Below are 13,388 nucleotides of genomic sequence, written 5' to 3'. Positions count from 1 at the left end.
TGATCAAACATTTCAGATCGGAGGGAAATGTCCTCCCCCTGACCCCTCCTCCGGTACACCGGAGATCTCTGGTCCCCGGAGCCCCCTCCGGTCTCCAGAGCCGCCTCCCCCCTCCGTAGCGTGGAAGATGGCGGCGCCGCGCGGCCGCATTCATTCTGCTCTTTCTGCCGCATGTGACACGTCACATGCGACAGAAAGGTGCCCCCCAAGTCCCCAGGTGCCGCTAGGTCACCCCCCGTCACCCCCCCCAGCCCCAGCCCCCGGTCATACGTTACCTGTCTGGTGATCCGTCCCACGATCACGCCGCCTCCTTCTTGAATGCTGGCGGCGCATGCGCAGACAGCGGCTGTCAGCTGGATCCCTGGGACGCTGACGTCGCTGCTGCACAGGCTCTCCACTGTGGACCGGGGGAGAGTGAGTGCAGTAATCAGCAGTCTCTCCATGTGAGGAGTGTGGTCCTCACATGGAGAGACTGCTGTTCCAGAAAATGGGGGGGTACGTTCTGTGAGCGTGCCCCTCATATTCTGGAATGAGGTTACTGCAGGTCACTCTGCCCTAAGTTGGACCGGGGCAGTGTGAGTGCAGTAATTCTCAGATTACTGCACCCACACTGCTCATGGAGAGCTTGCTCTTCCAGAAAATGGGGGATACGTTCCCTGAACGTGCCCCCCATATTCTAGAAGATCCAGAGTCGGCGTGGGACGTCCAAAATGGATTACAGCGACCGGAATTTCTTTATTTTCAATAAATTGGGGAAAGAGGAATGTTTCGGGGAGTGTTTTTTCAAATAAATTTTTTTTTTGTCTTTATTTTTTTCTATTACTTACTGGGTTAGTGATGTCGGGTATCTGTTCAGATGCCGTGACATCACTAACCCCAGGGCTTGATGCCAGGTGACATTACAGCTGGTATCAACCCCATATATTACCCCGTCTGCCACCGCACCAGGGCGCGGGATGAGCTGGGGCGAAGCGCCAGGATTGGCGCATCTAATGGATGCACCACTTCTGGGGCGGCTGCGGCCTGCTATTTTTAGGCTGGGAAGAGTCCAATAACCATGGCTCTTCCCCCCCTGAGAATACCAGACCCCAGCTGTCCGCTTCACCTTGGCTGGTGATCTAATTTGGGGGGACCCCACGTTTTTTTTTTTTTAAAAAAAAACGCCTGGGGAGCCCTCCAAATTGATCACCAGACAAGGTGAAGCTGTCAGCTGTGGTTTGCAGCCTACAGCTGTCTGCTTTACCCTAGCTGGCTATCAAAAATAGGGGGGACCCCACGTCGTTTATTTTAATTATTAATTTTTTGGGGGGCTAAATACAAGGCTAGGCACCCTTTAGTGCCACATGAAAGGCACTAAAGGGCGCCAGCTTAGAATATGCAGGGGGTGGGACGTTATATTTGTTTGACATGTATCCATTCATCCATTGTAGCATTTTAGGCTGTGCGCCCATAATCGGGATTTGCAGCGTTTTGGGCGCAGAGTGTGTCCATAGTGTGTCCCTGTGTCCATAGCGCTGCATTGTGCAGTAGAAGCACAGTGGAAAGATTTTTAGAAATCCCATGCCCAATGTGCTTGCCCAATGTGCTTCTTTTCTCCGCAGCATAAACCGACCTGTGGTGCAGCTTCCCGAGCCTCAGCATGTCACTTTATGCTGCGGAGATGAGTGTTCTCTGCAGGTAGCATAGAGCTCCACAGCGGCCTGAACCCAAATCGTGGGCATGGGCAGCTGCGTTCTCCCGTGGACAACACTCACATCTCTGCAGGAGGCTGACACTGTGTACTAGACGCCGTGTCGCTGGATCATGGCCACATAGCCTAAAAGTGAGACATTTGTTGCTACAGCAACATTTTTGTGAAGTACCTGTGGATTCAAAATGCTTACTATACTCCTGAATAAAATCCAGTTTCCAAAATGGGGTCACTTGTGGGGGGTTTCTAATGTATAGGTACCCAAGGGGCCCTGAAAATGTGACATGGTGCCCGCAATTTATTTCAACTTTTCCAGAATTCAAATGGTGCTCCTTCCATTCCAAGCCCTCCCATTTATCCAAACAGAGGTTTTTGGCCACATGTGGGGTATCCCTGTGCTCATAAGACAATGGATAACAACCTGTTTTGTTGTTGCCTCTTGAAAAAGTGAGAAATTTGATGCTGAAGCAACATTTTTGTGAAAAAAATGAAAATTTTCAATATGGCAACCTAAGCTTATCAAATTCTGTGAAGTATTCGTGGATTCAAACTGCTCACTATACACCTAGATAAAAGCCTTGAGGTGTCTTGTTTCCAGAATGGAGTCACTTGTGGGGGACCGCCACTGTTTAGGCACCTCAGGGGCTCTCCAAATGCAACCTGGCGTCCGCTATTGATTCCAGCCAATTTTGCAGTCAAATGGCACTCCTTCCCTTCCGAGCCCTGCTGTGCGCCCAAACAGTTGATTTCCACCACATATAAGGTATCACCAAACTCAGGAGAAATTGCACAATAAATGTTATGCTGAATTTTTTCCTTTTACTCTTGTAAAAAAAAAAAAGCTACCTGGTTGAAATAACAATTTTGTGGTAAAATTTTTTTTTTTTTTTTTCATGGCTCAACGTTATAAAATTCTGTGAAGCACCTGGGGGTTCAGGGTACTCACCAAACATCTAGATAAATTCCTTGAGGGGCCTAGTTTCCAAAATGGGGTCACTTGTGCGGGGTTTCTGCTGTTTAGGTACCTTAGGGGTCCTCCAAATGTGACATGGTGCCCGCAATCTTTTTCAGCCAAATTTCCTTTCCAAAATTCAAATATTGCTCCTTTCGTTCCAAGCCCTCCCATTTGTCCAAACAAAGGTTTCAGACCACATGTGAGGTATCACCGCGCTCATAAAAAGTGGTTAACAAACTTTGAGGTCAAATTTTTGGAATTACCTCTTGAAAAAGTGAGAAAATTGATGCTAAAGCAACATTTTTGAGAAAATTATTAAAATTTTCAATATGACAACGTAACGTTAACAAAATCTGTGAAGTACCTGTGGATCCAAAATGCTCACTATACCCCTAGATAGAAGCCTTGAGGGGTCTAGTTTCTAAAATGGTGTCACTTGTGAGGGGTTTCTTCTGTTTAGGTACCTTAGCGGACCTGTAAATGCAACATGGTGCCCGCAATCTATTTCAGCCAAATTTGCTTTCCAAAATTCAAATATTGCTCCTTCTGTTCCGAGCCCTCCCATTTGTCCAAACAGAGGTTTCTGACCACATGTGGGGTATCGGCGCACTCATAATAAAGTGGGGAACAAGTTTTGGGGTCCATTTTGTTGTGCTATTTCTTCTAAAAGTGAATAAATTTGGGTTAGAGCAACATTTTTAGGTAAAATTTAATTTTTGCTTTTTTTCATTCCACATTGCTTTTGTTCATGTGAAGCACCTGAAGGGTTAATAAACTTCTTGAATGTGGTTTTGAGTACTTTGGGGGGTGCAGTTTTTAGAATGGTGTCACTTTTGGGTATTTTCTGTCATCTAGGCCTATTGAAGTCACTTCAAATGTGATGTGGTCCCTAAAAAAAATGGTTTTGTAAATTTTGATGTAAAAATGAGAAATCGCTGATAAACTTTGAACCCCTCTAACTTCCTAACAAAAAAAAATTTTGTTTCCAAAATTGTGCTGATGTAAAGTAGACATGTGGGAAATGTTATTTATTAATTATTTTGTGTCACAGAAATCTCTGGTTTAACGATATAAAAATTCAAAAGTTGAAAATTGCTAAATTTTCAAAATTTTTGCCAATATTCATTTTTTTTCATAAATAAACGCAAAAAGTATTGTCCTAAATTTGGTACTAACATGAAGTCCAATATGTGACGAAAAAACAATCTCAGAATCACCGGGATCCGTTGAAGCGTTCCAGAGTTATAACCTCATGAAGTGACACTGGTCAGAATTGCAAAATTTGGTCTGGTCATTAAGGTGAAAATTAGCTCCGTCACTAAAGGGTTAACCTCTGCAGCAATGCTGGCAATACTCATACATATATTTTGAAAAGACAACCTCTGGATATGAGGCTGAGCACGTACACTCAACTTTTTTGGTTGACCATAGCAAGGCCTGTTCTGAGTGGAACAGCTCAGTTTCAGGGTGTTAGCAATCTTCTTAAAGCTTAGGCCAACTTTATTTAGAGCAATAATTCTGTTTTTCTGATCACAAGAGAATTCTTTGCCATGAGGTGCCATGGTAAGCTTCCTGTGACCAGTATGAGAGCGTGAGCAATAACACCAAATTTAACACACCTGCTCTCCATTCACAACTGGGATCTTGTAATACTAATTAGTCACATGACACCGGGGAAAGAAAATGGCTAGTTGGGCACAATTTGGCCATTTTCACTTAGGGGAGTACTCCCTTTTGTTGTCAGAGGTTTAGGCATTAATAACTGTGTGTTGAGTTATTAAGAGGGCACACAAAATTTACACTATTATACAAGCTGTTCACTGACTACTTTACATTGTATCAAAGTGTCATATCTTAAGTGTTTTCCCATGAAAAGATATCATAAAATATTTACAAAAATGTGAAGGGGTGTACTCACTTTTATGATATACTGTACAGTTTAGAAATATATACATTTAGTGACATTTTTAATCATTTATGGGTAGTTTACGATTACTTTTTGGTATCATTTATAGCTGAATACAGTGGTGTTGTAGCATATAGTATAAGCAATCAGCCGCTTGCAAGTTCAAGTCCCCTGAAGGGGATTAAATAATGAAACAATACCATAAAAAGAAAAAATAATGACAGAATTGTGTTTGATCACTGCAGGTTTATAATGAACTGCGAGAGGGGGCGCCATTTCAATTTTCAGCTCAAGCAGCGGAAAAGCTAGCATGGCATGCTGATGGTTTTATTAATACAATTTTGAAGTAGATATGCTTTGATCATTTCCAATTGCATTTTTTATAAGATGTTGTTAAAGACGAAAACATTTTTTATCAATAAATAAAAATCGCAATTCTGGAGTTTAATTTTCTTTACAATGTTTACTTTTTTATGTTAGATTGGACTTTTACCGGACACAGTAATACCACGTGTGTTGTGATTCAAAAATGTTTTTGATTATTTTTACTCTTCTTAAGAAACTTAGGCCCTGTGCGCACTAGGCGTTTTTACCCGCGGATTTTCCCGCGGTTTTGCTGCGGAAATTTCTTGAGAAATCTTTGAAATCTTTCTGCAGACATTTCCCAGCAAAACCTATGGGAAAAAAAATAGCTGTGCGCACACTGCGTTTTTTTTCTCAAGAAAATTCTTTGTGAAGATTTTCTTGAGAAAATTTCTTGAGAAAATGTGCATGTCACTTCTTTTCCGCAGGTATACCTGCGGTATACCCCCGGTATTTCACTCCATTCACTGTAATGTAATCGCGAAATACCGGGGGTATACCTCAGGTAGCAAATGATGTGCGGTATACCCCCGGTATAGCCGCGATTTACCTGCGGTAATGTTCATCACTGCCTGCGGTTTTGCAGGAAGTGATGTCATTATGACAGAAGAGGAAGCGGAGCAGAGTAAACACAGACGTCACACTCCCTGGACGCTGCACAGAAGCACTTCCGTGTGACATCCAGGTGCCCGTGCAGTCTGTGTCCCGCTCCGGCCCCGCGGCTGCCTGCCCTGCTGTGTGTCAGTGTCTGCCCGCAGTATCGGCAGCTTGTCACGCAGCAGCGCAGGCAGACACTGATACACATCAGTGCGTGCAGCCGCGGGGATGACGGGCGCTGCTGTCAGAAGGGTAGATGAGATCATTACCTACTGTGACGATCTCCTGCCTCCTGACGTCACCGCTGTCACTGCCGTCTATGCCCGCGGCCCGAGACTGTCGCTAGCGGTGACGTCACGGGCTCTCGCGATACTGCTGAAAACACGGAGGGCATAGAAGGCAGTGACAGCGCTGATGGCAGGACTGCAGGAGACCGTCACTGCAGGTAATGATCTCATCTAACCTCCTGACAGCAGCGCTCGTCATCCCATGCAGTGACCTGGGCTGACCTATTGATGTTAGCTCAGGTCACTGCATTACTCTCCCAGCCAATGGGGAACCTTCTGTTCTTAACTTACTGGGACAGTGACTATGGTATGGATCGTCGTGGGACCCCCCCTTATTGGATTACGCCGGATCCGGATTTGATTGTTCTTGTCAATAAATTGGTGAAAGAGGGAATGTGGGGAGTGTTTTTTCAAATAAAACTTTTTTTGTTGTCTATTTTTTATTTCTTAATGACTGGGTTTGTGATGTCAGGTATCTGATAGACGCGTGACATCACTAACCCCAGGGCTTGATGCCAGGTGACATTACACATCTGGTATCAAGCCCATATATTACCCTGTTTGCCACCGCACCAGGGCAACGGGATGAGTTGGGGCAAAGCGCCAGGATTGGCACGTCTAATGGATGCGCCACTTCTGGGGCAGCTGCAGCCTGCTATTTTTAGGCTGGGGAGTGTCCAATAACAGTGGACCTCCCTAGTCTGAGAATATCAGACCCCAGCTGTCTGCTTTACCTTGATTGGTGATCCAGTGGACCCCACGTTTTTTGTTTTAAATTATTTATTTTATGTAAAATAACAGCGTGGGGTGCCCTCTGTTTTGGATTACCAGCCAAGGTGAAGCTGCCAGTTGTTGACTGCAAGCTGCAGCCGTCTGCTTTACCCTAGCTGGCTACAAAAGATGGGGGGACCTCACGTCATTTTTTTTTAATTATTTATTTTTTGGCTAAATACAAGGCTAGGCACCCCTTAGTGCCACATGAAAGTCACTAAAGGGTGCCAGCTTAGAATATGCAGGGGGGTGGAACATTATATAGGTCTTTCTCATCTATCTATTCATCTATCCATCTTTCCCTCTATCCATTATCTGTCTATCGATTATCTAACTAACTATTATCTATATTTATTGCAGTTCAGCATAAAAAAACCGCATGCGTTTTTCCCGCGGTTTTGGTGCGTTTTTTTACCGCAGGTGCGGTAATCTTCAGCTCCCATAAGTTTCTCAAGAAATTTTCTTGAGAAAAATCACTTTTCTAGTGCGCACATAGCCTTAAACCTGTTATTATCCAGTTGCTTATACTTTCATACTCACAGACCCCCGCTGTCATAACAAGCCATCAGCGACCCATGATTGTGTCTTGGGGGCCTATGGGTGCTTACTCCAATATAAATTATGTTGTCAATCAGCAGGCGGAGTTCAGCTCCACTTGCTTCTATTACAAGCAGGTGATGGCTGAATAACACAGCCATCATCTGTTGGGAAAGATGCAGGCTCAGCTCCTGAGCCCACATCAAAGACAGGGATTCAATGTATGATGGTCCAGAAAGTGTTAAACTTGGAAAGGGGTTAAACATTTAAGTATTTTAAATATATACCATAAAACTTCTTCATGGGAGAAAACCAAATTCTGCTATATTGCAGGAGGCAGAGCATTATAAAGAACAACTATGTGAAACAAATGTTTGGAAGTAGAGGCCAACTACTAAGCCCCCTAACTATATATACTCTTAAATGGACAGCATATACTTACCCAGAAAAATCTGTAGTGAGGATACCATAGTTGAATATATACACTCGGTTAATCTGGCACAGTGTTAGGTATCCCATAGCAAGTACAAAAGAGTAACTGAAAAACATAATAACAGAAGTGACTGTACACAGAGCATTACATGTTATGAAGCCAATATCATATCATCATTCATCACTGTTTATTATCAGTATTAGCAGACTTCTTTTCTGCAAGAGCTTTTAGGAAGAATACACAAGATTCAGTCATTTGAGAGGATTATGAATTGCAGTCAATTCTACTAATCTTTTAATATACCTAACCCCACCCAAAGGATAAAGTCTTTGTATTACAATAATAGGAGCAGGACTCAAACTTCAGATTCATGTTCCTTAAAGATCAACCCCACAGGATAAAGACATTACAGTTTCATACAATGGTGGATGGCATAACTGCCTAGTCAACTAGTTTGTGGTGACTTAGCAGGCATTTTGGGTTAAAACTCTACTGTTCTTGCAGCAATGGCAGCTCGGGATGAGGGGACATAGAGACAGCTGCCCTGGGTACAATATGTTAAGGGAAATTAGCAATCAATAGCATCAATAATCTGGGGAGGCGCACATGCCCTGCATTGCTATCCAAGTTTCCCAAGAAAGCTTGGAAAACTGTATTGGCATCAACATGATTCCCATACAGATGGATCCTGCCTATGGATCTCGCCATACCACTCTGTTCTGTAGGCCAATGGCGTTCCAACGCAGGTGGGGCAAGGACGTTACTATTTAGTGCTGCCTATGCCAGCTCACTGTGTGCAGGAAAAAAAGATGGCTTGGTCACTCCGTTTATAACATATACATTTATTTCTGGTGGAAGGTGGCACAAAGGTTTCATTTTTACATTTGAACAGGGCACTCAGGAAGCATAGTTACTTTTAAAGGAGCATGAAGAAGGCATTATTGTGTTTCAAAATGGGTTGTCTTAGGTTTAAGACAGCACACAAGTAAAATACTTATCTCACGCCAGGCACTGGCAACCCCCATTACGTCAGTGCATTGGGAAAACTGTGTTTTATCGTTTTTTCTACATGTAAAAGGGCATAACATATAAAAATACTAAAAGCTGGAATCAACCAGACTTACATAGCACAATAAAATATGAAACTTCTCTGGATGTTATATGGACATAGATTTTTGCTGATGATTAAGTACTAAAAGGCTGGTTTCAGACGTCCGTGTTTCAGGTACGTGTGACATCCATGTTTAAACACGGATACCACACATACCCATGTTATTATATGCTTTTACTCACATGTCCGTGTTTTCACACGGACCGGGTGACCCCGCACGCAGACATGTCCGTTTTTTCTTTGGCAGCATGGGTGTCACACGGATCGCATACTGATGTGATCCGTGTGACATCAGTGTGACACGTGCCAAAGAAAACACGGATCTTTTTAATAAAAAATACTTTCTATATTTACCTGTATCCAGTGGTGCTGTCTCAGACTCTGCTGCCTCCCGCTCCTGACCCCCGCTCATTATACTCACTGAATATTCAGTGCCCTGTGGAGGTGGAAGACGGAGCATCGCGGGGGACTTCAGTGTTGAGGACCGCATCGCTGGGTGAGTATACAGCAGAGAGAGTGTGTGTGTGTGTGTGTGTGTGTGTGTCTCTGTCTGTCTGTCTGTCTGTCTGGTGAGAACCTTGAAGCCGGAATATCGCGGGGACTTATCACAGTTCCCAATGAACTCTGATGAACCCATGATGCTGTAGAGCGGGTGTCATTAGGATGTCATCAGAGTTCATTGGGAACTCCAATGACATCCTGGATGTCACTGAGCTTGCAGAATACTCACCTGTCCCCGTGTTGCTGACCTCAGTGGTGCTGTCCCCAGCACTGCTCCGGCTTCCAGGTCCTGATTGCGGTGAATAATCAATGATTATAATGAGCGGAGGTCAGGAGCACGAGGCAACAGAGCCGAAGAAAGGAGGTAAATATGGAAAATCTTTTTTATTCCACAGACCCGTGTTTTCTCCAGTACCTGTCACATGTATGCAAACACAGATGTCAAATGTGTGACACACACGTGACACACGTGTAACACACGTATGATACACGTGTGACACACATATGACCATAACCATGTGTGTGACTTGTACCTGATTAAACACGGACGTCTGAAACCGGCCTAAATAAGTATTGAACAAGTCACTAATTTCCTAATTAAATATATTTCTAAAGGTGCTATTGGCATGAATTTCTCACCAGATGTCGGTAACAACCCATCTAATCCACACAGGCAAAAAAATGAAACCATACAGTTAGGTCCAGAAATATTTGGACAGTGACACAAGTTTTGTTATTTTAGCTGTTTACAAAAACATGTTCAGAAATACAATTATATATATAATATGGGCTGAAAGTGCACACTCCCAGCTGCAATATGAGAGTTTTCACATCCAAATCGGAGAAAGGGTTTAGGAATCATAGCTCTGTAATGCATAGCCTCCTCTTTTTAAAGGGACCAAAAGTAATTGGACAAGGGACTCTAAGGGCTGCAATTAACTCTGAAGGCATCTCCCTCGTTAACCTGTAATCAATGAAGTAGTTAAAAGGTCTGGGGTTGATCACAGGTGTGTGGTTTTGCATTTGGAAGCTGTTGCTGTGACCAGACAACATGCGGTCTAAGGAACTCTAAATTGAGGTGAAGCAGAACATCCTGAGGCTGAAAAAAAAAAGAAAAAATCCATCAGAGAGATAGCAGACATGCTTGGAGTAGCAAAATCAACAGTCGGGTACATTCTGAGAAAAAAGGAATTGACTGGTGAGCTTGGGAACTCAAAAAGGCCTGGGCGTCCACGGATGACAACAGTGGTGGATGATCGCCGCATACTTTCTTTGGTGAAGAAGAACCCGTTCACAACATCAACTGAAGTCCAGAACACTCTCAGTGAAGTAGGTGTATCTGTCTCTAAGTCAACAGTAAAGAGAAGACTCCATGAAAGTAAATACAAAGGGTTCACATCTAGATGCAAACCATTCATCAATTCCAAAAATAGACAGGCCAGAGTTAAATTTGCTGAAAAACACCTCATGAAGCCAGCTCAGTTCTGGAAAAGTATTCTATGGACAGATGAGGCAAAGATCAACCTGTACCAGAATGATGGGAAGAAAAAAGTTTGGAGAAGAAAGGGAACGGCACATGATCCAAGGCACACCACATCCTCTGTAAAACATGGTGGAGGCAACGTGATGGCATGGGCATGCATGGCTTTCAATGGCACTGGGTCACTTGTGTTTATTGATGACATAACAGCAGACAAGAGTAGCCGGATGAATTCTGAAGTGTACCGGGATATACTTTCAGCCCAGATTCAGCCAAATGCCGCAAAGTTGATCGGACGGCGCTTCATAGTACAGATGGACAATGACCCCAAGCATACAGCCAAAGCTACCCAGGAGTTCATGAGTGCAATAAAGTGGAACATTCTGCAATGGCCAAGTCAATCACCAGATCTTAACCCAATTGAGCATGCATTTCACTTGCTCAAATCCAGACTTAAGACGGAAAGACCCACAAACAAGCAAGACCTGAAGGCTGCGGCTGTAAAGGCCTGGCAAAGCATTAAGGAGGAGGAAACCCAGCGTTTATTGATGTCCATGGGTTCCAGACTTAAGGCAGTGATTGCCTCCAAAGGATTCACAACAAAATATTGAAAATAAAAATATTTTTTTTGGGTTTGGTTTATTTGTCCAATTACTTTTGACCTCCTAAAATGTGGAGTGTTTGTAAAGAAATGTGTACAATTCCTACAATTTCTATCAGATATTTTTGTTCAAACCTTCAAATTAAACGTTACAATCTGCACTTGAATTCTGTTGTAGAGGTTTCATTTCAAATCCAATGTGGTGGCATGCAGAGCCCAACTCGCGAAAATTGTGTCACTGTCCAAATATTTCTGGACCTAACTGTAGATGTCCATAAAGCAGTTATGTGTAATATTGAAAAAATACACAAGAAAAAAAGTACTGAACATGAAGAAAGAGGTGTAAAAGCCATGGAATGTATGACAGCAGCTGAAATATATCAGGAATTAGAAAGCAATCCTGCCACTTAATGAAAAAACTAGAAAAATTGCCGACACTTCCTAATCTTATAGTCTGAACTGGTGCATACTGAACATGACATACAATATCTAAAATAGCAGTTGCACTCAAGTAAAGGGAAGGAGAAAAAAAAAGCATGTAGATGGTGAACATTGGAATATAAACACGCATTACTGCCAAGAAAACATAAAAAAAAATGTTTTTGAAAAATATATGAGTTACTTAGCAACCAAAAGGTGGCCAAATTTACTTGTGCCAAGATACCACGCCAAGGTGTAACCCTCATCTGGGTCCTACTCTAATTGCTATGCCTCTCTTGTCCAAATCTTGTCTTGTTTGGACAAGAGATGCTTAGCAATTAGAGTAAGGCGGGCTTTGCACGCTGCGACATCGGTAACAATGTGTTACCGACGCTGCAGCGATAGTCCCCGCCCCCGTCGCAGGTGTGATATCTTGTGATTGCTGCCGTAGTGAACATTATCGCTATGGCAGCTTCACATGCACTCACCTGCCCTGCGATCTCGCTCTGGCCGGCGACCCGCCTCCTTACTAAGGGGGCAGGTTGTGCGGCGTCATAGTGACGTCACACGGCAGACAGCCAATAGAAGCGGAGGGGCAGAGATGAGCAGTACCTAAACATCCCGCCCACCTCCGTCCTTCCGCATAGCCGGCCGGGACGCAGGTAGGAGATGTTCCTCGCTCCAGCGGCTTGACACACAGCGATGTGTGCTGCCTGCTGGAATGAGGAACAACATCGTACCTGTCGCAGCAGCGGCATTATGGAAATGTCGGACCCTACACCGATCATACGATAACGACGCTTTTGCGCTCGATAATCGTATGTAAAAGGCTTTACACACTACAATGTCGAGAGCGACGACGGATGTGCGTCACTTTCGATTTGACCCCACCGATATCGCGTCTGCAATGTCGTAGTGCGCAAAACCCGCCTAAGACCCAGATGAGAGTTACACCTTGGCGTGGTATCTTGGCACAAGTAAATTTGGCCACCTTTAGTTGCTAAGTAACTCATATTTTTCAAAGAAAAAAATCATGTTTTCTTGGCAGTAATGCGTATTTATATTCCATTGTTCACCATCTACATACTTGTTTTTTCTCCTTCCCTTTACTTGAGTGCAACTGTTATTTTAGACTTAGTGAAAAATATCACCGTTCTTAATCCAAATTGGTTCAGTGACAAACACAGTTGAACTCAACTCATTTTCTGGTGTTGAAAACAAATATGATGCTGAAACTTGCTGATTGGCTCTAATTTTCATAACCATGGGGAGGTTGTAATTAGTTATGACACTTATGACCTTTCATGCAGCCTTATTGAAAAATGTGTCTATTATTTCATCAAGATTATTGCATTGTTAGCAGCTAGTCTATTAAGATAGAAATCTATGACAATATCAAACAGCTGTTGAGGTGCCTGAACTATGACCAACATTTGTGTCCCCTCTGTAGTAACTTAAAGAGAACCTGTTAGTAGTATTTTTCACTATAAAGTAAAGCCATAGCCATGATGGTGCTGTGTTGCTTAGTAAATGGTCATCTGCAGTGAAGAAATCCAATCTCTGGTTGCTGAATAATCTTCCTCTAAAGTTTTAATGATTATGTCATCTGTGTATCTGAGTGGGACATGGAGGATAGGATCTTGTTCTCTATACGTCTGCCTGCCTCTTCTATGTCTTCTACAGGTCACTGTTCATTGAGTTACCTGCGTCCCTTTTGAAACTCCGCGACACCGCCA

General features: G+C 43.4%; 1 protein-coding gene across 1 annotated transcript in view; it reads right to left on the bottom strand.

The window, feature by feature from the left end:
- Window positions 1-13,388, bottom strand: part of MBOAT1 (membrane bound glycerophospholipid O-acyltransferase 1) — a 119,159-nt gene that overhangs the window by 58,585 nt on the left and 47,186 nt on the right. The window contains 1 exon segment of the mRNA XM_075316435.1: window positions 7,549-7,644. Within this exon segment, the coding sequence (XP_075172550.1) occupies window positions 7,549-7,644 (96 nt within the window).

Source organism: Anomaloglossus baeobatrachus, chromosome 6 (genome assembly GCF_048569485.1).
Source record: "Anomaloglossus baeobatrachus isolate aAnoBae1 chromosome 6, aAnoBae1.hap1, whole genome shotgun sequence".
NCBI classification, from domain to species: domain Eukaryota; kingdom Metazoa; phylum Chordata; class Amphibia; order Anura; family Aromobatidae; genus Anomaloglossus; species Anomaloglossus baeobatrachus.
Note: the sequence above shows the minus strand (reverse complement) of the source record. Positions and strands in the feature narration are given on the sequence as shown.